The sequence below is a fragment of the Grampus griseus genome (genome assembly GCF_964374135.1).
Source record: "Grampus griseus genome assembly, chromosome: 12".
In the NCBI taxonomy this organism is placed as follows: domain Eukaryota; kingdom Metazoa; phylum Chordata; class Mammalia; order Artiodactyla; family Delphinidae; genus Grampus; species Grampus griseus.
In genome coordinates, this window is record NC_139006.1 from 8,794,697 (window position 1) to 8,817,243 (window position 22,547).

Genomic DNA, 22,547 nt, shown 5'->3' on the forward strand with positions numbered 1-22,547 from the left:
CTCAGGCCAGGGGGCTGGAATTATGCAGATTGGCCAGGGATCTGGCACTCTGATTGACCCATCCAGAGTCATAGGTTGCAATCCAGAAGTTGATGGAGTAGGGTCAACCTCAGGGGCGCAAAAAATGACCAGGAGTAAGGGAGGGAGTGGCTTCCCACTGGAAATTCCAGGTATTGCTACCAGGAGACAGAGGAATGCTGGATGCCCCGTAAGCCCACATAATTTTTTTTTTTTTTTTTTTTTTTTTGTGGTACGCGGGCCTCTCACTGTTGTGGCCTCTCCCGTTGCGGAGCACAGGCTCCGGACGCGCAGGCTCAGTGGCCATGGCTCACGGGCCCAGCCGCTCTGCGGCATGTGGGATCTTTCCAGACCGGGGCACGAACCCGTGTCCCCTGCATTGGCAGGCGGACTCTCAACCACTGTGCCACCAGGGAAGCCCACACATAAATATTTTTTATGCTGAACCTTCATCCTATGAAAAGACCCATATCGCACCACATCGTAACAGCCACTGTTTACTGAGGACTTACCTTGTGCCAGGCTTAGTGCCTTACATGCTGAACAACCTGTGAAGTGGCTTCTAGAATTTCTCCTATTTTCCAGATGAGGAAACCAAGGCCCAGAGAACTGAAATGACTTGCTCAAACTTAACAAGTGGCCAAGGAGGAATTTTTGCTGAGATCTGATGGTTGACACAGCAATGCTTTAAACCACTGCACTGTAGGACCCCTCAGTGGGTGGCAAAGCTAGAAGTTTCTTGTTTAAGAATCTAGCTCCTAAAGCCTGGGAGTTGGGGTGCAGTGGATCTTACAGCCCCATAGGGCTCAGAGGGTTAGCATTGTCGCCTTCTTTGAATACCTAATGTCTCTCAGTACTACTGGCTCCTGCTTTAAAAGCGGGGGGGAGTATCCCCACAGCTGAAGCTGGGCGAATTTCGATGTAACCCCATCAGAGGAGACACTGCCCTGATGCCATCTTGCCCCTCTTCTTTGGGAACACAAGGAGCAAGAGGGTAACAGACATGCCAGAACCATCTGCCTGGCTCCTAATAATAAATCATGAGAGGAACAGGTTTCAGGCAAACATTGCTTAAAAAAAAAAAAAGCCTCTTCTCATACCCGGGCAGCCATCTGCCGTGTCCTCCTCGTGTGCCAAGCTGTGGGAGGAGGAAGGTCTGCGGGAGGTGGGGAAGGGAGAGGGTGCTGCCGGGTCCTGCACCACCAGCAGGGGTGGCTCACAAGTTCTCTTCCTTTCGCCACTGTGGACAGGTATCGCAGAGAGAGAAAGGAGCACTTGCTAGCTTTGACCTCCCTGGATACAATGTCTGAGGAGAGTGAAAGCACAATTCCTTCAAGATGCGGACGGTGGGTAACAGCAGCTCCTACATACAGAGGGCTTACTGTGGGGTCAGGCATTGTGCGGTCCTCTGTACACGTATTAACTCAACTAATCCTGACAACAAATCTATGTGTGCCCATTTTATAGATGAGAGACTGGAGACTCAGAGATGTTAAGTGACTCACCCAAGGTCACACAGCAAGGCCACCTCTTCAGTATGCAGTAATGAGGTCCAGCTTCCTCTCCACCCTGGCAACCCAGGGTGGGTTTTCCATGTAACACCTAAGCAGTTGACATCACCCAAGGGTGGTCTTCCTACTCCAGCCCTGCCCCAAGCACTCTTCTTGCCCTCCACCCTTAAGCTGAAATGTGGGCTTTTCTAGTCACCTAACCTGTTGCTTAACACTCACCCTGTCTCACTCAAAAGAAGCACAGAAGAAAAGACCCTGAAAATTCCCAGGAACCTTCGGAGAAGACCAAAGAGCAGCTGGCCGAGGCAGAGCTTCGGAAGCTGAGGCAGCAGTTCCGGAAGATGGTGGACAGTTGGAAGTCCTTTAACTTCTGCTCCCAGCAGAAGATCACAAACCAGCAGTAAGTGATGCTCAGAGTTCTGTACTGAGTGAACTTGGAGAAAATGTTGGGTTTGGTTTCATGGGGCTTGCCTTCTGATGGGGTCTGGGGCAGGGACCCACTTGGGATAGCTTCAGTGGGGAGAGGAGATTTATTCTCAGAGTTCAGGGTGTCTCAGGGACTCCAAGGGGAGCAGCTCACCCATGTCTCAGTGAAGGACCCAAACAAGAAAGTGATTCTGGTTCCTGTTTCTTTCAACACATGGGTTTTGTTCTTTCCTCTCTGAATCTCAGCCGTGGCTGGTGGGAGATGGCTGCCTCCAATTCTTGAGCGACCAAAGGCCACACAGAGAGACTGTTCTTAGTCAATTCCAATCCCAAAATTCCCAGGAGAGGGAGAATCTGATTGGCTTAGCTTGGGTCTGGTGTCTACTTCTGGCCCATTCAGCTGTGGCCTGGGGGGGGTGCTGAGCCATAGGACAAAAAATAGCTATGGGTATCCCCAGCGGTTCTAGCAGTAAAGGTGGGGAGTTCCCAGAGAAGGGGAAATCACCAGTCGGTGGATACCCCAAAGGACGTTTCCTGCTTGTGCGTTATTATGGGATCTGCAGGCCTGAATATTTGAAATTGTGTTGCCCTAGAAATTACGGTGTGTATAGTTTCTTTGGGCAACAGAAGGGTGTTCCCTGAGGTTGAATAAACAAACATTAAACAAGCATTCTTAGATTCCGTCCAAAGAAATGTGATTCCTTAACCACATTCATAATGTTTATACAGGCAGTAACTGCCTATTGTTAGAAAATTTTACTGTTAGATGATGTGTGAAGTTCAGAGGGTAGGGAAAAGGGGTTCTTTAGATTTTCCATGGATTGGTTCACTCAGAGCCACTGCTAGTCCATATGGGATCATTACGTGAATTAGAAAAAGGCACCCTTTCTCAAAGACCCTTTAGTGCCATCTGCTGGAAACATTGTCATTATGTAGGGATTTTGTTAAAACAAGACAAAGTGTCTCGCAGAAAAGTGGAGTAAATCAACAAATCAATGACATGTTTTCAAGCAGACGGTGCTCCCTTGGGCTGTGCAGTCCACAACCTGCACATCTGTGCTGGTGACCCTGATTCACAGCCTACCCTTGGTGGGCATCAGGAAATGCCTACTTCTTGATGTGGTTTCAGTTTTTCTTGAATCTTACTTACCCTTCTGCATCTCACTCTACCCCGATCCATTTGATCTGGTTTCACTGTGGTGGAACTGAAGGGGAGGAGAGTGGAAGAGACCTGGGGTGAGGTGAGTGAGGTGCTTAGGGTGTAATATTTAAGGAGGTGCTTTTCCCCAGCGCAGACCCTGCACCTATACCACCCTGAAAATGAAGACCTCCTTAAATTCTGGGGCACCTCACTCCCCTCACTGCAGTCCCAGCCCTGCCTAAAGACGGACAAACCTTCCTTTTGCTTTTCCGACCTCACTGCACCCCCGAAAGCCTAACTCTGACTTACTATCCGGCTCTCTCTCTCTCTTTTCTCTGCACCTTAGCAAAGACCCCTCCCAAGAGGGGCTTAGGGGGAGAAAAGTCCCAAGGGCCAGGTTAAGAAGACAAGATGCTCTAGAACTGGGCATGCACTCCAGTGGTTGTTAGCAACATGTGGCTATTTACATTTGCAATTTATTAAAATAAATAAAATTAGAAATTCAGTTCTTCAGTTGCACCAGCCACGTTTCAAGGGCTCAATAGCCACACATGCCTGATGGATGCTGTCGGATAGCGCAGCTAGAGGACGTTTGCATCACTGCAGAATGGTCTATTGGACAGTGCTGCTTTAGAACATCAGTCAGCAAACGGTGGCCAATGGGCCAAGTCTGAGTGGCTGCCTGTTTTTGTAAATAAAGTTTTATTGGCACACAGCCACGCCTCTTCATTTTTGTGTTGCCTATGATTGCTTTGTTGAGTAGTTGCAACAGAGACCCTCTGGCCTGCAAAACCCAAAGTATTTACTCTTTGGCCCTTTATAGAAAAAGCTTTGCAGACCCCGCCCTTGAACATTCTTTGCTGTTCTAGAGTGGCGCTTCCAAAACTTTAAAGTGCGTACAGGTCACTTGAGGATCTTGTTACAAAGCACATTCTGATTCAGTAGGTCCTGGATTGAGACCTGAGCTGCTGCATTTCTCCAAGCTTCCAAAGGGCATTGAGGCAGCTAGTCTGCAAACCGCACTGAGCAGCAGGAATAGGCTGCCCAGACTTTGCCAGAAACTCGGCCTCTGTACCATTTCCTGTTGCTCAGTTGCCGTGCAGTTGCCTGAGTCTTCTTTTCTCTTTTAGAAATCCCTGGTTGCTCACGTCCCCGACACCCTCTCTTCTCCAGAGCAGACAGAGGAAGAGAAGGAGACTCATGTCAGCCAATTTCATAAATCAGTAGCCCCTGAGTAGAAAAGTTGGTGGGGGTTAGAGGTTCCTGTGCAGCTCTGTGTTGATGCACAATTGAAAGATCCTGCCTCATGGGCTTGCCTCTTATTACCAGAGATAACTGGCTGTAAAGCCGGAAAAGAAAGTCTGCAAAATCAGACAGATGTCAGTGAGCTGCTGGCAAAAGAGAACTTGGGGGCTCTCACCGTGACTAGGTAATGGGTTTTGACAGGCACAGCTGCAAATTGTTCTGAGGAGTAAAAGAAAAAATGCCGCTCAGAGAAGGGCGGAGCAGTGGAAGTTGCAGTGAACTGGGTCAAAGGACATCTGAGTTCTGGACCTGGGTTGGAGACCTTGGGTGAGTCTCTTCCACTTGCTGGGGTGGGAAGTACCCCTCTGAGTCTCCTTTCAGGACCAAGGGGCCTGGAGTGTCTGATCCAGGCAAACTCAGGGGTTCAGGGTTAATCACATGCTGCTTTCCCAACAGCAAGGAAATCAAGACCCTGCAGGAGGAGCAGGATGAGATCACCCTGCTTTTGAATCTCATCAAGTCCTCCAGGAACTTGGATCTGAATGAGAAAAACTACATGGAGCTGTGTTTCCTGCTGCAAACCAAGGAGGACTACGAGGCCCTGATTAAATCGATGAAAGTGCTGTTGGCTGAACTGGATGAGAAGGTGTGGTCTTTCTCTTAAAGGGTTAACCAGAACACCGAGCAAGGGGAAGGAGTGCAGGAGGTGTACTCCCCACCATATCCCCACCGTTGGCTTTTCTAAACGTGACTGTGGTCACTGTCTCCACCACCATTGTAACCCCTGATCTCTCAGCTCTATTGATCCATTTCCTCACTGTGGTCTCCACTGCCTCCCCATTACAGTAAGACTAAATGCCCCAATCCTTACTGTATCAGTCAGGAGAGGTTAGGTTATGCTGCAGTAACAAAATTCCCTCTCCCCAACTCAGTGGTTTAAAACAACAAAGGTTTCTTTCCCATTCATGGTTTATGTCTATCGTGGATTGGCTAGGGGCTCCTATATCCTCTCATCCTGGGGCCAGGCTAATGGGATAGCCCCCATCTTGAACGTTGCCAGGTACTGTGGTAGAAAAAAGTGAGTCCTGAGGGTCTCACACTGGCAGTTGAATGCTCCAGTGACATGTGTCACTTCTGTTCATGACTCATTGGCTCAAGATAGTCTACCAAACCCGTAGTTTGGTAGACTATCTTGACCCAAAATAGTCAACTCTACCCATTCACAAAAGGGCCTAGGAAGTGCAACCCTCATGGATCCAGAAAGCAAAGAGCTAGAGACGTTTGCTATACAGTGTTAATCCCTTAGTATCGTTTGAAAGACCTGCCTACCCCTCTAGGCTCATCCCATGTCATTTCTTCCTTAACTCTTCACACTCCAGCTGCAAAAGACTTCTTTCTTTCTTTCAAATAATGCTGAACCTTTTCTCACCTCAGGGCCTTTGCACATGCTCCCCACACTGCCTTACCCTAGTTGCTTATCTTTATGTCTCAGCCTGAAGGTGACTTTCTCAGGGAGGCCTTCTCTATGCCCTCTCTCCGGTTTAAAGTATATGCCCCTGGTGTTAGTTTCTTGGCCAGGAACAAATAGCACATTCTGTAGGGTACTCGGACGAGTAGGGCATTCTGGAACCTGGAGTAAATACCGCAACCTCTCTTTCTTCTCACCTCTGACCCCAACTACAAGGAAGCCATTGTGGATCCTTCCCGGTTAGCTTCCTGGGGCACAGAGCAGGGTGGAGAGTAGATCTTGGGGGGCAAATAGAAGATCCCAGTGCACCCCCTATCCTCTTTCATGTCACCCCATGGCACCTCCTTCACAGTACCTTTCACGGTGGTAATTATGCCTTAATATGGGTGTTGTCTAATGTCTCCCTAACCTGTCACCTGCGTGAGTCTGTTTTGTTCCCTACTGTACCCCCTGTTCCTATCCCAGTGTCCAGCACCTAGCAGGTCCTCAATAAATATTTACTGACTGAATGAATCTGGAAATCTCATTACACCTTTCTTCTGCTTCAAACTCTTCAGTAATTTCCAACTCTTGCTGTGATAAGGGCCCAAGTTCCTGGTGTATTTGCCGGCTCTGCTGCCTCAGCCCCTCCTGCCTCTTCCACCTTCTCTCCTGCCTCCTTCTCCTCTGTGCTCCATCCACACTGGCTGCCTTCATGGATCCACAGTGCTGTCTCTCACCTCCAGACCTTTGCACATGCTGTTCCCCCTGCCTGGAGTGATGTTCCCCGTCCTCTCTGCTTGGGGGAGTCTTATTCATCCTTTGCGTCTCAGCTCAAATGCTGTTTCTGCAAGATAGTTGTCCCCTCATCTTTCTCTGTTACATGCCCCTGCTGTGTGTGTGCAAATTACCATCTATCTCCTCTCTCCTAGGGCTCATCATGCTTCCTGGCTTGTTTCCAGTCCTAGATTGTAGGTTCCCTGAGGGCAGGGACCACTCTGTCTTGGTTACCATCATACCCCTGTTGTCTGGCACCAAGCAGGGGCTTAATAAAACTGATGAATGAGTGAATGAATGAATGAGTGGACAAACATATGAATGTATGAGAAAGGAGGCAATAAAAGTGAAGAAGAAAAATGGGGATGTGGATTCTCAGAAACATTAGAAAAGGCAACCTAGTTTTGGAATCCTCCAAAGAGTACGGCACTCACTGCCCAACACAAAAACCCACTTGGTCTAATTCCATCTCAGTGCAGGCAGCTCCCAGAATCCCCTCCTACTGTGTCCACCACACAATGCCCAGAGCTTTGTCCTTTCAAGGGGTCAGTGGAGGTGAGGATATCACTGGGCCCTGCTTAGCCTCACAAAATAATTAATAAGCTGATGCCTTCCTGCTGAGCATCTAGTGTAGGCAACGTATTTCCCCATCAGCCACAGCCTTGGCTAATGTCTCCCATTGGGCTGAAGCCTAATTACTTTCAGCATCACAAAAGCAGCGTCTGACATAAAGGTGCCAAAGGGAATACAGCTCTGAATTTAATCACAAGAGCTGATGCCACAGCTTCCTTTGGCAAGTAGGTGGAGCCCTAGGACTCTGGGGGTCAACTCAGGCTAGGGCAGGCATCCTTTCAGAGCATGTGATGCCACACCTAATATATGGTGGAGGATGCTGCCCTCCCATATATCAAAACAAGTCATTTGTTTTATTTCATAAGAGAGCTGGAGGGGGTTTGTGTTGAGGATGCTGCCTTGTGCATAGAACAGGAGAGGAGAACGGAGTAGAATAGGAACCTGACTTGACTTGAATCTGACTTTGTCAGCACTGATGAAGTAATTTGTTTTTGCTGTGAGGGAGTTTGTGGGGGAGTGTATGTGTGTGTGTTCCAGCTAACGTCCAAAGCCTGGCTAATATCAATCATAAACAGCATTCATATACCTTACTAGTTTTGGGTGAGACCCAATGGCTCCCTTGGTGCCTGATCTTTTGCTTGAGAATGTGTTGGGCTGCAAGTATTGATAATAGAATTCTTGACTGGAAGCAACTGGGAGAACAGAGGTTTGTTTTTCTCACTTAATATGATGTCTGACTAGAAATAGGCCATCCCAGGGATGGTTTAGCAGCTCTACAATGATGGGTTCTTCTTTTTCTCTATGACTCTCTTGACCAGCCTTCCCCTCATGGTCACAAGATGGCTGCCAAAGCTTAGCTAGTATAATGTCTCATATAATTGCATTCAAAAATAGGAAAAAAGGATGGGAAGTTTTTGTACATGATATTCTCTTCTTATGAGAGGGAGAATATTTTACAAAATTCCTCCAGCAGATTTTCTCTGATTGGCCAGGGCTAGGGTATATGCCCATTCCTTGGCCAATCACGGGCCAAAGGGAAATGGAATTTCTGTAATTGCTTTGGGGTAGACCAGGGGCAGCAGATTACAGTGCAAGCACCAAGTCTGGTCTGTTTGTTTATGGCCCTCCAGCAAAGAATGGTTTTTACATCTTAAATGTTTACTTTTTAAATGGTTATGTGAGTACCTACATACTAATCTCTTCGTCCTTGAAGCCTAAAATATTTACTATTTAGCCCTTTAAGATAAAGTTTCCCAACCCCTAGTTTAGACCAATGATGATTTATCCCTTGGGTTTGGAGGTAGAGCCCACCTTCCATAAGTAGATTACTGGCAATAAGAAAATGTTTTTATCTCATATAACAGGAAGTATAAAGATAATGCAAGCTTCAGGGTTGGTTGATTCAGCAGCTCAATTAGGTTATCAAGGTATTTGTCTTTGTCCTTTGGGGACAAGACAGCAGCAGCAGTTCCAGGGACCACATCCAGATGGAACAATACTGTCAGGAGAAGACAGACCATCTCTTCCTATGACTCTCTTAGGAATGAGGAAACTTTTTCCAGATGCTTCCCTACCAGACAGCCAGAGGCTCCAACTGGTTTAGTCTTGCCCATCCCTGAATAAATAAATCATAAGAAGAGTGATTAGAGTTACCATGCTTGGCTTGGATCAGTCTTCTGGGGTGGGATGGGTATTCTTTCCCAGAACACCCTCGACGGGTTAACCACCCACCATGTCCACCACAGTACAGTTCTGGCTGTTGTCACCTCTGCCAGCCTCCTGGTTCTGGAACATTCTTCTGTCTTCCGTTAAGCATCTCTTGCTGCCTAAAAACCATCTTTCATCACTTTTCTGTGGGTCTTCCATGACCCTAAATGTATGAGTAGACCAGTGGCCTTCAGAACAGGCTGAGCCTGACAACATGAAGGCTTTGGCCTAACATGTTAAAAATCAGGAGATTTCATGTAAAAATTCAGATATCTGGCTTCTCTTTTAAAAAAAACTGGAAGATCTGGCAATATTGGGCCTGAATTTCCTTGAAGCAACTGTAACTACATAGTGTTGTGGGTGACACTGCCATTCTTTATGTTTTCCTCTCTAACAGATCCCTGACTTTATTCAGGGTGAGCATGTGCCCAGCTAAAAAGCTACATTTCCCATTTTCCCTTGCACCTAAAGGTAGACAATGAAATGTAAGGGGATATCTGTTAGGGGTGTCTGGGAAAGTTTTGCTTTCCAGGTATAGGTCGTACCCTTCATCCATATTGCTTCCTCTACTTTCCTCCCTGGAACATAACTGTGTGAAGGCTGGTGCAATGGCAGCCATCTTTTGAGGGAGAAGCCAGGTGAATTACAGAGATCTTGTTTTTACCTCCTTGAGTTACTGAACTTAAGCCAGCAGTGTATTATGAGAGAAAGATAAACCATAATTTGTTTAAACCATTGTTAGTTGGGCTTTCTGTAATTTGTAGTTGCATGTGTTTCTAATTGATACAAGCTGCTGCCCCTGAAGGAAGGCTGCTGAGATCTGTGCCCATAAAGGCAGAGAGGGTAAATTCTTGTGAGGAAAGCATATGTTTTTTAAAATGCTTCATTTTATTTTATTTTTTGGCCACACCGCACGGCTTGTGGGATCTTAGTTCTTCCACCAGGGATTGAACCCGGGCCCTCAGCAGTGAAAGGGAGGAGTCCTAACCACTGACCACCAGGGAATTCCCAAGGAAAGCATGTTTTTAGCAAGACCTGAACCTAATTGAACTTAATCATTTTTTTTTTTTTTTTTTTTTTTTGCGGTACGTGGGCCTCTCACTGTTGTGGCCTCTCCCGTTGTGGAGCACAGGCTCCGGACGCACAGGCTCAGCGGCCATGGCTCACGGGCCCAGCCGCTCTGTGGCACGTGGGATCTTCCCGGACCGGGGCATGAACCCGTGTCCCGTGCATCGGCAGGCGGACTCTCAACCACTGCGCCACCAGGGAAGCCCTAACTTAATCATTTTTAGTTGTTGACACTTGAAATTATGAGTCACTCAACTGCCAATGCCCCTTTTTAACAGCAAATGTTTGGTAATACCTCCTTTACAATCCTGAAGTGAAATTCATAGATGATATAATTCTTTATCCTTCTTCTTTTAAATCAATATGATGCCATAACTATAATGCAAAGGAAAAATAAAGGAAAGCTACTTATACTAAAATTATATGTATTTCGATACGTGCATGTTTTGGCCTGACTTATCGAGACCGGGGCCAGCAAATTGCTCTGCAGAGGCCCTGATAGTAAATATTTTGACTTTGTGGACCACACTACTCCACTCTGCCTTCATAGTATGAAAGCAGCCATAGACAATGCAGAGAATGGGCATGGCTGTGTGCCAATAAAACTTTATTTATGAAAACAGGCAGTGGGGGGCTTCCCTGGTGGTCCATTGGGTAAGACTCTGCGCTCCCAGTGCAGGGGGCCCGGGTTCGATCCCTGGTTGGGGAACTAGATCCTGCATGCATGCGACACCTAAGAGTCTACATGCTGTAGCTAAAAAAAAGAAAAAGGATCTTGCATGCCGCAATGAAGATCCCACGTGCTGCAAGTAAGACCCAGTGCAACCAAAATAAATAAATAAATATTAACAAACAAACAAACAAACAAAAAACAGGCAATGGGGCAGATTTGGCCCAGGGCCTTAGTTTGCAGACCGCTGGTCTAAAAGATATAGTCAGAGGCCAGTATTATTGATACGCAGAATCACTGAAGATTCCACACTGCAGACCAATTTGGACTTGTTGTATCCACAACTCAAAGATGATGATCCAGGTTGTGCTGGTGTCATGATTTCCAAAATGGTGGCCAACTCTTGGTAAAGTTCCAAACAAATCAACGAACATTCTCTTGATTTATACAGTGACTACATTCCTGGATAATTAAGTGTCTATTAAAACCTAATGAAAAATACTGTGTGTGTATATGTAAAAGACAGTTTGATTCTAGGTACAGAAAATTATAGAGAGGTTCTTCACCTGCCTAATATCCTGAGGGGCACTGGAAAGTCAAAAGGGGTGGAGGACAATTCTTGGATGTTTGGTGCTGTCTTACATGTTGCAGGGTATGTGACATCTCATGACCTGCCATTAAGTGCCACTAGCATCGTCATCATTGCAAGAGCAAAAAACAAAACAAAACAAAACAAAAAACAAAGGTTACAGAAGGCTTCTTGGGGGAATAATGCCATTTCTGCTGGAAACCGTGGCTTTAGGGCCAGGTGAAATTTTCGCCCACAGGTAAGTGAAATGTACATGCACGGGTGAGAGTAAAAACCCTAAGTTGCCTCATTTTGCCCCAAACTGGCTAAGGTTAAGTTGAGTTGAGCATACACCCAAGAGAGAATTAAAATTCCATTCATGGGAAAAGAAAGAACATTGCAGTTTTTGTTTTACCACACTTGAGTTAGTGAACTGGCACGTTTGTACCCAAACAGATGTTAACACAGCTGGGTTTTCTCTCTCTCTCTCTTTCTCTTTTTCTTTTCAGATCATTCAGATGGAAAAATATATATATAAACCAAAGACAGATCTTCTCAAAAATACAGGAGGCCAATAACCCCCAGAAACTGCAAAAACGGATCCACGTTTTGGAAACCCGTTTGCATCTCGTACGTAAGGTGTTCTCTGGGGGAATTCCCTGGTGGTCCAGTGGTTAGGACTCCATGCTTCCACTGTAGAGGGCACGGATTCTATCCCTGGTCGGGGAACTAAGATCCCACGTGCTGCAACGTGACCAGAAAACAAACAAACAAAAAAAACTCTGCAAACAACTCTGCCTCCCTTTGCTAAGAGGGAAGAATGATGTCTGTGAAGCCATTAGCAGAACATACTCATCTCATTGGTTGAGTCGGGATAAGGTGAACGATGGTGTGCACACAGGCCAGGCAGCACTCCAACCATTGTTCTGTGGGCCTGGGGTGGGAGGTGAGGGGAAGAGCCTTCAACCCTCTGGCTGCCTTCTGGAAGCTTGTCTCATGCCCCAGGAGTGAGCCTTATTTTGAAGCAGAGCCCTCTTTGCAGGTCACTGTACACTTTGACAAGATGCTGACCACCAATGCAAAGCTCCGGAAGGAGACTGAGGACCTACGGTATGAGAAGGCTGCTTATGACAACATCTATGAGCAGATTCATCGGCGCTTGTCGATGCAGAAGAAAACAATGAATATGGCCATCGAGCAGTCTGCGCAGGCCTATGAGCAGAGGTGGGCTGGGGGAGAGACCCTGGGGGCAAAGATGTCTCAGCCCCCTGCTGAGCTTCCTACTCTGGGCCACCTCTACCCACTGTGCTTATGTGTTGAGGAACCTGAAATCATCATCATAATAACTCTGAGTGCTGATTGTGTGTCAGCCAAGCATGATGCTAGATGCTCTGGGTAGTATTTCAACCTTCACAACAGCCCTAGGAGTTATTATCCTCATTTTACAGACCAGAAAATGGAGGCTTAGAGATGCCAAGATACTTACCTGAGATCCAAATAAATGGCAGATGTGGTGGAGTTGTGACTCAAACCCCTATGCTGTACCATCTCCCCCAGGTGTCCCTGCCTCTAGTCCTAGGGGTCCCTCTCAGTCTGGGCTGTCTCCCGGCTTCACACCTAGAGGGGCAAAAAGCATGCAGTTTAGTGGTGAAGAGTGCAGATTTTGGAGTCAGAGAGATCTGGGTTTGAACCCTGGCTCCATCACTACTACATTGTTGGAGGACCCCTTCAGGTGGTAGTGAGGATTAAATAATATGTGTATATAAGCGAGTGGCTGGGACATAGTACTTGACAAGTGGTGATGATGATGGTACTAGTGATAATGGTGATGTGTGATGATGCTGATGGTGGTGATACTGCTGATGGTAATGATGATACTGATGGTGGTGGTGATGCTGCTGGTGATGATGTTGCTGCTGGTGATGATGATCATGATGATGGTGGTGATGGTGGTGGTGATGATGATGATGATAGAAAATCATTTCCTGAGGGTGGTCTAGAGCTGTCAACTGCTGTCATTCAGGTGAGGAAAGTTGTTCCTCTGCTCCCAGAAACCTCCATGATTAAAAGGAGTGATGGTCATTGACCAGTCAGGAAGTCTGTCTGGACTGGTAGGGAGAGGGGAGGAGAAGGACGGCGCCTCCGGACACTCAGACTTTGTCGTGCCCCCCTCACCCAGGCTGGAAGCCATGGCTCGAATGGCTGCCATGAAGGACCGCCAGCAGAAGGACATCTCTCAGTACAACCTGGAGATCCGAGAGTTGGAGCGTCTCTATGATCATGAAACCAAGCTCACATCCTTCCTACTCATCAAGCTGAATGATCGAGTTTGAGGAGCAGTCCAAAAAGGAAGAAGGTAATGCTTTCCAGGTGTCCTCTTTTCTCTCTCTCTCTCTCTCTCTCTCTCTCTCTCAACTGAAGGTGCCCGAGTCTCCTTGTAGTAGGTTTGCCAAATTTAGCAAATAAAAATACAAGATGCCGTTAAATTTAAATTTCACATAAACAATGAATAAAATTTTAGTCTCATGTAGTATTTGAGACATACTTATACTAAAAACTTATTTGTGGTTTATCTACAATTGGGACATATTTATACTGTTAAAAATATATCATTTGTGTCAGGACTACCCTGGTGGTCCCATGGCTAAGACCCTGTGCTTCCACTGCAGGGGGCAGGGGTTCGATCCCTGGTTGGGAAACTAAGATCCTGCGTGCTGTGCAGTGTGGCCAAAGGAAAAAAATATATATTGTTTGTCTGAGATTCAAATTTAACTGGATGCCTTGGGTTTTATCTGCCACCCATAACCTGTAGGATGTGTCCTCACCCTGTGGCTCTCCTTCCATTGTTTAGAGGAGGAGCTTGTGTGTCAGAGGTCCCCAAGACCACCCCCGGGCTGGGTGATTCTCAAAGAGGACTCACAAGACTCAGCAAACATGGCTATGATGTAGGGACACAAAGAAAAATCAGCAAAGAGAAAAGGTGCGTGGGGCGAAGTCCAGAGGAAACCAGGCACAAGCTTCCAGGATCTTCTCCCAGTGGAGTCACACAGGGCATGCTTAATTCCTCCAGCATCTAATTGTGACAACACATATGAAGAGTCGTCTGCTTGGGGAGCTCATTAGAGACTTGGTGCCCAAGATTCTTACTGGAGGCTGGTCACGTAGGCACCCTCTCCCCAGCACATACCAAAATTCCAGCTTCCCAGCAGGAAGGCAGGTGTTAGGCATAAAGCACACTGTCCTTACAGTCTGGGCTCAGGAGCCACACTTACCGTTTAGGAAAGTTTTATATCAGTGTAGGGAGCTGTTCACCATTTAAGTTCCCAGATGAAGGCCAAGGGCCAACCTTGCAAGCAGGCCTTTCTAAGGAGAGCAGTCTCAGGTCTGCTATGTTAACTCTCTCCTCAACAGATTGAAGGGAGAGCCCCCTGTGCAGCTGCATTTGTTTTTTTTCTTTCAGCCCCTTCTGTCCCTTCCTACCTTATTTGCAACTGTATGGCTGGAAGTGTTTTTCTGAGAAATCCCATCTCTCACTCTCTAACATTACAAAAACCACCTTTTGGACCTTCTGTCCATCCATCCATCCATCCATCCTTCCATCCTCCATCTATCCATCCATCCATCCACCCATCCATCTTCCATCCTTTATCCATCCATCCTTCCATCCTCCATCCACCCACCCATCCATTTACTGAGCCACTGGCTTATGCCAGCTTCCATTCTCTATGCTTGGCATGCATGGCTTCCATTTAGCCTTCACAACATCTCCAAGAGGCAGACATTATTATTAACACCCCCAGTTGACATATGAGGGCAGTGCAGCTGAGAGAGGATACATGGATATAGCCAAGGTCCTCTGCAATGTAAGTAACAGATCCAGGACCCCATCCCAAGTGTGTCTGCCCCCCAAAGCCTGAGGTCCTACTACTCTCCTCTTCTCTCTCCTAATCCACTGAGCAGCCTCAAGATTCCACTAGGCATCCAAGACCTGAACTGTGCAGTCAATAGGAGTTCTCCCATTCACTGCCACTCCAGTTGACTTGTGCGTCCATCCTTCCTCTTCTCACTGCCTCAGCCTTGTCATCTTTCTCATCACATCTCCTCTAGCAGCTTCTGCTGGGTCTCCCAGCCTCCAGGCTCCTCCTGTTCCTGTGACACGGCAGGGGTAAGTTCTTCATGATCAGTTGACTCCTTCCTTCATCCATCCAACCATTGCATTCTTGGTCTTCCAACAAATTTTAATGATCACCTATCCTGAAACAGGCACCATGTTGGGGACCAGAGACAGAGCAGTGATCAAGACAGTGTTAGTCCTTGATGTCACGGAGCTTATGTTTTAGATATGGAGACACACAAAAAAACAAGCAAATAGACAAATACAAACACTTCAGGTTGTGATAGAACCTTTGAAGGAAGAAAACAAGGGACTAAGATGGAAAAGTAACAGGGAGACCTCTCTTGGATAGGATGGACAAGGAGGGGCTGTTCAGACTGTGATCTAAAGGATGAAAAGAGTCCAGTTGTGCAAGGGTGAGGAATCCAGGCAGAGACAAAGGCCCAGAGGCAGGAACGTGTTAACTGGAGTGTAGACGCAAAGCTGGAGAAACAGGCAGAGGCCACTCCTGCAGGACTGACCATGTGCCAGGAACTGGGCTACGTGTTGGGAGACGGTGGGGAGTAAGACAGAGGTCCTGTCCTTCTGGAGCTGAACTTCTGTCAGGGGAGATGACAAATTGGCAAATTGGCAAAAGTTAATCTGATCTCTCGGGAACCCATGAGCATGATGAAGAAAACAAAACAGGATAATTGACAGAGAGTAACCAGGGGCTGCTTTATCTAGGGTGGTCAGGGTGGGCCTCTTGGAGGAGGTGCTGTTTGGGCAGAGACTTGAATGATAGGAGAGAACCAGCCACATGGAAGACTGGGAGAAGCACATCCCAGGAAGAAGGAATTGCAGGTGTAAAGGCCCTGAGGTGGGAGTGAGGTAGGCATATTTCTAGAACAGAGAGGAGGCCAGTGTGGCTGGAGTGAGTTGATGCCAACAGGAGAGTGGTAGGAGATGAAATTGGAGGGGTGAGGAGGAGCCAGACCACACAGGCCCTTATAGGCTGCACAGGGAGCTCACGTTGATTCTAAGTGTGGTGGGAAGCTATCAGAAGATTTAGGCAGACTAGTGACTGAGTCTGATAGTGACCAGGCACTGAGGGTTAGAGGGGATCAGATCTTAAATTATGCCGAGAAACTTCAGCTTCATCCCAGGGACAGTAGGGAGCCACACATGAAAAGGGGTCATGTGGCCAGATGTGCCTAGGAAGATCTAGAAAGATCCTTCCGATTGCCATGTGGAGGCCAAATCAGAGAGACAAGGCTGGATTCAGGAGAGGTGGGGCTATTGCAGGCATCAGGCTGGGGAGCAAGGCTTGGAGAACTTTCTTTGTTCTAATGCCTTGAATCTGCCAAGCCCTGAGACTGCTTAAGGCCCTCTGCCAAGAGGGCTTCCCCGGCCTTCATCCTGCTCACGTCACCTCCTTCCCTGGCCAAGCAGCTACCCCATCACAGCACCTACTACATCTCCTCCATTGCCTGGGCCACAATGGTAATTATTGGATTTCTTTTTCTGTTTACTTGGCTATCTCTTTTTCTTTTCTCTTTGTGGCTGATTCCTCCACTAAAAGCTCTGTGGAGCAGTGATTTTGTAGCTATGGAGCCCAGCACAGTGTCTGGAACATAGTAGACTATCAATTAGATATTCGTGAAGTGGCTAAGGAGGGAAGCTTCCACTCCATCTCATGGGAAAGTCTAGCCCCCTCCCCAGGGCACAATGATAACGCTATGGAGCACATCCCTCCACGGGGCACTACTCTGAGCGGCTTCCCTTTCAGACTCATGGTTGCCAGTTCTTCCTTTTCTAGCTCTCAAGGCAAAGAAGCATGGGAAGAAGAACAAGGGTGAGAGTTTTGAGAGCTATGAGGTGGCTCACCTCCTGCTGCTGAAGCTGACAAAGAATGGCAACCTGAATCAGCTCATCGAGGAGTTTCTGGCCAAGGAGGAGAAGAATTTTGCTCAGTTCATGTATGTCACAGAGCTCAACAATGACATCAAGATGATGCACAAGAAGACTGAGAGAATCCAGGTCAGGGCACCTCTTCTTCCCCAGGCCAGGGGCCCACCTGCTCCCACAGCAGCCTTCCCCAAAGCGGGTTCCTTGGAACACTCCTTGAGATACTCTGCAGAAAAAAGGGCTTCAAGTCAAAAAAGTTTAGGAAATACTATATTCCCCCAGTGTTTTCCCCCCTACATTTTAACCTTCCTGAAATTGGTATTTGTCTTCCAGTTGATACATACACTTAATGTGTTCATGTCCCCTCACCCCCAATAAGTGACATTTAAAATCCATGGTATGTCTTATAATCCAGAGTTCAGTAAACTATAGCCACAGCCAGATATGCCCTTTGGCCTGTTTTTGTACAGTCCATGAGCCAAGAATGGTTTCACATTTTTAAAGGGTTGTAAGGAAACAAAGTATGCAAGACAGACCATATGTGGGCTGCAAAGCCCAAAATATTGACAATCTGGCCTTTTGCCTTAAAAGCTGGCTGACCCCTGTTAATCAACAGCTTCATAGAATTGAGGAGAGATGGTAAACTAATCTTGGAGAGAGTTGATATATATGAGCATAATAAAGGCTCTGACAAATCCTACAGTAAAGAAACTACCTTGTTGAATCCATAATTTCCCAAACTTAATTGGCTCCCTGGACTACTTGCTCCGCAGAACACACATAACCAGCCTTTGTAACTGTCTGCACAGGAGAGAGTCTAAACTCCTTAGTGTGACACTCCAGTCCCTTCAAAATTTGGCTTCAACCTGCCCCTGCATGCTCAGCTCCCATCATGACCCCCAAGGCACTCTCATCAGCTGCCAGTCCCAGCTTCCCCCTGCATTTCCTTCCTCTGAGGCTTTCCTCATGCTATTCCCCGCCCCTCCCACTTTTCTTCTGATGCAATACCGCTCATTAGTCTTGACAGATGTCACCTCCTCTGGGAATTCATTACTCTTTCCTCTGAGGTCCCTGTGCTCAGGGGAGACTGAGGGGAGCCCTTCCTTTTGCAATGTCACTGTTTCCTGAATGTGGGGTCATGTGCAAGTAGCTATGCCTGTGGGAAAATGTAATTCAGAAAAATATAAGGAAAAAGTACAGGTCACCAAAATATCACCACTCAGAGACACTGCCAATAAATATTTTGGTGACATTGCTTTACGAAGGCAGTGTGCACTTAAGCATGTGTCCGTGCGTGCGCACACACACACATACATACACACACTCCCCTAGATGCCCACTTATAGTGCTGGGTGTATACTAGATAGTTCGTGCTGTTTAATAAACTTTTTTCTTCAACAATTCATCATAGATACTGCCCAACATCTTCTATGTTCTTTTCAGTGGCTTCTGGAGACCCTAGATGCTCTGTGGTAGTATCACAAAATTCTTCGTAAAAGAACAGATTCCCCAGGCCCTATCCCATACCTACAAACCTAGATTCTCTGAGAATAAGCCAGGAATCTGCATTTAAACCATATATTTAAAAAAATTAATTAATTTATTTTTGGCTGCATTGGGTCTTCGTTGAGGAGCGCGGGCTTCTCATTGCAGTGGCTTCTCTTGTTGCGGAGCACGGGCTCTAGGCACGCGGGCTTCAGTAGTTGTGGCACGTGGGCTCAGTAGTTTTGGCTCACGGGCTCCAGAGCGCAGGCTCAGCACTTTCAGCGCATGGGCCTAGCTGCTCCGTGGCATGTGGGCTCTTCCGGGACCAGGGCTCAAACCTGTGTCCCCTGCATTGGCAGGAAGACTCCCAGCCACTGTGCCACCAGGGAAGCCCTAAACCATATTTTAATTTGAGACCCTTTCCCCCCCACAATGTAAATGTACCATCGTTTACTTAACCGATCCCCAACCGGTAGACATGTAGGTTGTCCCTAACGGAGATTACAGATAATAGCACAAGGGACAGCCTTGAGTGGCCACCTTGCCCACATGTCCTATTGTTTCCATGGGACAGACTCCTAGAGATGGTATTGCCCCATCAAAAGGTGCTTGCTGGGCTTCCCTGGTGGCGCAGTGGTTGAGAGTCCGCCTGCCGATGCAGGGGACACGGGTTCATGCCCCGGTCCGGGAGGATCCCACATGCTGTGGAGCGGCTGGGCCCGTGAGCCATGGCCGCTGGGCCTGCGTGTCCGGAGCCTGTGCTCTGCAATGGGAGAGGCCACAACAGTGAGAGGCCCGCGTACCGCAAAAAAAAAAAAAAAAAAAAAGGGTGCTTGCCTTTTACATTTGGACACACTGTTCTAGCCCAGGAGTTCTCAAATCTAGTCCCTGGACCAGCAGCATCTCCTGGGAACTTGCGAGAAATGCACATTTGTGGGCCTCACGCAGACATACTGAATCAGAACCTCTGGTGTGGGGCCCGGATATCTGTGTTTTCACAAACCCCCAGGTGATTCTGATTCATGCTAGAGCTTGAGAACCCCTGCTCTGGAGCTGCCCGTCCATTACCATAACCATCAGCTACATGGGGCAACTTAAGTTTAAATCAATTTAAATTAAATTAAAAAATGAGTTCCTCAGTGGGACTAGCCACATTGCAAGTGCTCTGTGCCCATGCGTGGCTAGTGGCTGCAGTGCTGGACGGCACAGATAGAACATTGCCACCATTGCAGCAAATCCTACTGATTATACACAATTCTCCAGAAAGGATGAACCACCCACCTGCTCATGCCTACATCCTCCTTTTAATTCAGAAACATCAGAAAGAACCCCCATGGACATAAGAGGGGTCCAGGGGTTCTGGAGCTACTTGAAATGGATAATTTAAATCCTCACCAACGCCTCGAGACATTGGCTTATTTTTAGGTATGTTGGGCAGGGGAGCACTTGCTTTTCCTTATGGTCTGGTTCTCTCCTGAGCAGAATGAGGTTATCCGCTCGCAATCCCAGCAGAAATCATCACATGAGGACAGCTGCTCCATCCTGAGACAGCTGGAGGTAAGACCAGGGTGGGGAGGGAGGGATGCAGGAGTCTCCATTGTCTGTCAGGTGACCTGTCAGTTGGTTCTCAGGAGGAGGAAGATGTCTGCCCCATGACTATCTACTGGCCTGGGTCATGTCTTGACATGTCCCGACCTTTTGTTACAGGCAGCCTCTGCTACAGATCTTGCTGCAGAATTTTGTCCCTGAGGCTCTCTTTGTCCATTTTAAAGACTCTCCCACTTCAGGGAACCTATCTCAGGCCCTTGTGCCTATAATTTCATCCCAGGCTGGTAAATTCCAGACAGATCTCTGCCTCAGTCTTTTATTCTCTCTCCCCCTTGTCCTGGCTATGGCCTGTTCTCAATCAATAATAGTAATTACAAACATTTCCTGAGCCATTACTACATACTAGGCACTGGGCTAAGTGCTTTGCTTGCATTATCTCATTTAATCCTCACAACAGCTCTATGAGGTAGGTGGTATGATCTATTTTACAGATGAGGAAACTGAGGTTCAGGGAAGTAATCGCCAACATCATGGAGCTGGGATACTGCATGAGCTTTGCATTGCATTCAGCTGCTAATAATAGGGACCCAAAATAACAGTGGCCTAAGCAATAGAAGTTTATTTACTTTGTTAAAACATAAATCTGGAGATAAACACTTCAGGGCTGGTCATTATGTCATCAGTAACCCAGCCTTCTCCTTTCAGTTTTTCCATCTTTAGTGTGTGGCTTACATTCTCAAGGATGCCTCATGGTTGTATTATGGCTGCCAATGGCCCACCCATCACATACACATTCCAAGCAGAGAGAAAGTAGGGAAGGAAAAAAAGGCCTTGCTAATTGAGTTAGTCAGCTTAAAAGTTTTTCCCCTGAATTCTCAGCCAGTGACTTCTGTATCTATGTCTCACTGGCCATCCCTATTGCAAAGGAGGGTTGGAGATATAACTTTTAGCCGGCACATTGCCACCCCAAATACAATCAGCATTTTGCTATTAAGGTATAAGGGGAGAATGGATAGCAAATGTCTGGCAAAGATATGACCAGAAAGTTTGACTGCAAAGCCCTGTTCTAATCCAGTAGTTCCTGGCCCAGGAACTACAATCCTTGGTCATTTCCCTTCCTTTCTCTGTGGCTTATTTCTACTCTTGGCATGCAGGTGGCAGAAAGGGTTGGCCATGCCATTCTCTCATGCGCCACTGGAGGGCAGCAAAGCACCTCTCAGGCTCAGCAACCTCTCCCAGGACTCGGGGATGGGGAATGTAGACTTGCAGGCAGGGCCCAAGTTCAAGGAGACTCTCCTTAAGTTGGACACATGCTTGGGGTCCCACATCCTCGGCTTTGAGCCATCCAGTGTCCAAATGCTTCCTTGGGGTTGGGACTTGTGCTGTTCTGCCTCTTGGGGTTTTGAAGGCCTAAAGGGGGACACAGTTTGGGAAGGCTGACCAGGCAACCCCAAGCATCTCCCCCTGAAGACCTCTGCCTGAAGCCCTCCAGCAGCTCTTTGTTCCTTTGGCTTTAGTAGGAACTCCTGGAACCTCTTTTCAAATGCAAATACTCTAAGCAAGAGAATTTGTCTTAATAGCAATGGGCTCACTTAGAACCCACTTTTCTTACCCCCCTGCTAAAGATCGCTTCCATCTCCTCTACTCTTGGAACCTTTCCACTTAACTTCCATTTCATCCTCCCCTCTGGGAGAAGTGGTGAGACCAGTCCTTTAATGGGAGGGTTTTGCATAGGAGTTAAGCAACCAGGCCCTGGGAACAAATGCTTGGGTATGACTCCCAGAAGAGTTGCTTCCTGGCTGTGTGACTTTGAGAAAGTGACTTAACCTCTCTGAGGCTCTGTGTCTCACCTGTAAAGTGGGGATTAAAAATTGTACTCACTTTGTAGGGCCGTGAAGATTGAATAAGATACTGCAATGTACACGCTTGGCACAGTGCAGGGCAGAGAGCAATAAACATAGCTATCATTATTGTTGTTTATCCTGTAAGTCAATAAAACCTCAAATCACCATCATCTTGTTACCAAATAATTGTCCAAATAAAGAGTTGTGCCCATGGTCAGGTATTAGACAACTCAATACAGAGGAGCTAAACACAAGTTCACTTTTCTTCTCTGACCTCAATATTCCTCATCTGAAAACTGGGGCAGTTGTGAGGATAAGTTAAGATGATGTGTGTAATATGCCTGGAACATTTTAGGTGCTGGACATGTGTTGTCACTGTCACATCAGGCTTTAAGAAATGTTTTTAATCATGTGATCTTTTTTTTTTTTGGCTATGCCGCGCAGCTTGTAGAATCTTAGTTCCGTGACCAGGGATTGAACTCATGCCCTCTGCAGTGGAAGCACAGAGTCCTAACCAC

General features: G+C 47.2%; 1 protein-coding gene across 1 annotated transcript in view; it reads left to right on the forward strand.

Moving 5' to 3' along the window:
• Positions 1-1,768: 1,768 nt before the first annotated feature.
• The window catches only part of CCDC63 (coiled-coil domain containing 63), a gene marked incomplete at its 3' end in the record, with an annotated part of 28,363 nt that continues 7,584 nt past the window's right edge, over positions 1,769-22,547 (forward strand). The window contains 9 exon segments of the mRNA XM_082667683.1: positions 1,769-1,929; positions 4,798-4,987; positions 11,661-11,684; positions 11,686-11,781; positions 12,194-12,375; positions 13,331-13,474; positions 13,476-13,507; positions 17,064-17,284; positions 20,120-20,194. Of these exon segments, the coding sequence (XP_082523809.1) occupies positions 1,871-1,929; positions 4,798-4,987; positions 11,661-11,684; positions 11,686-11,781; positions 12,194-12,375; positions 13,331-13,474; positions 13,476-13,507; positions 17,064-17,284; positions 20,120-20,194 (1,023 nt within the window). The 5' untranslated portion in view covers positions 1,769-1,870.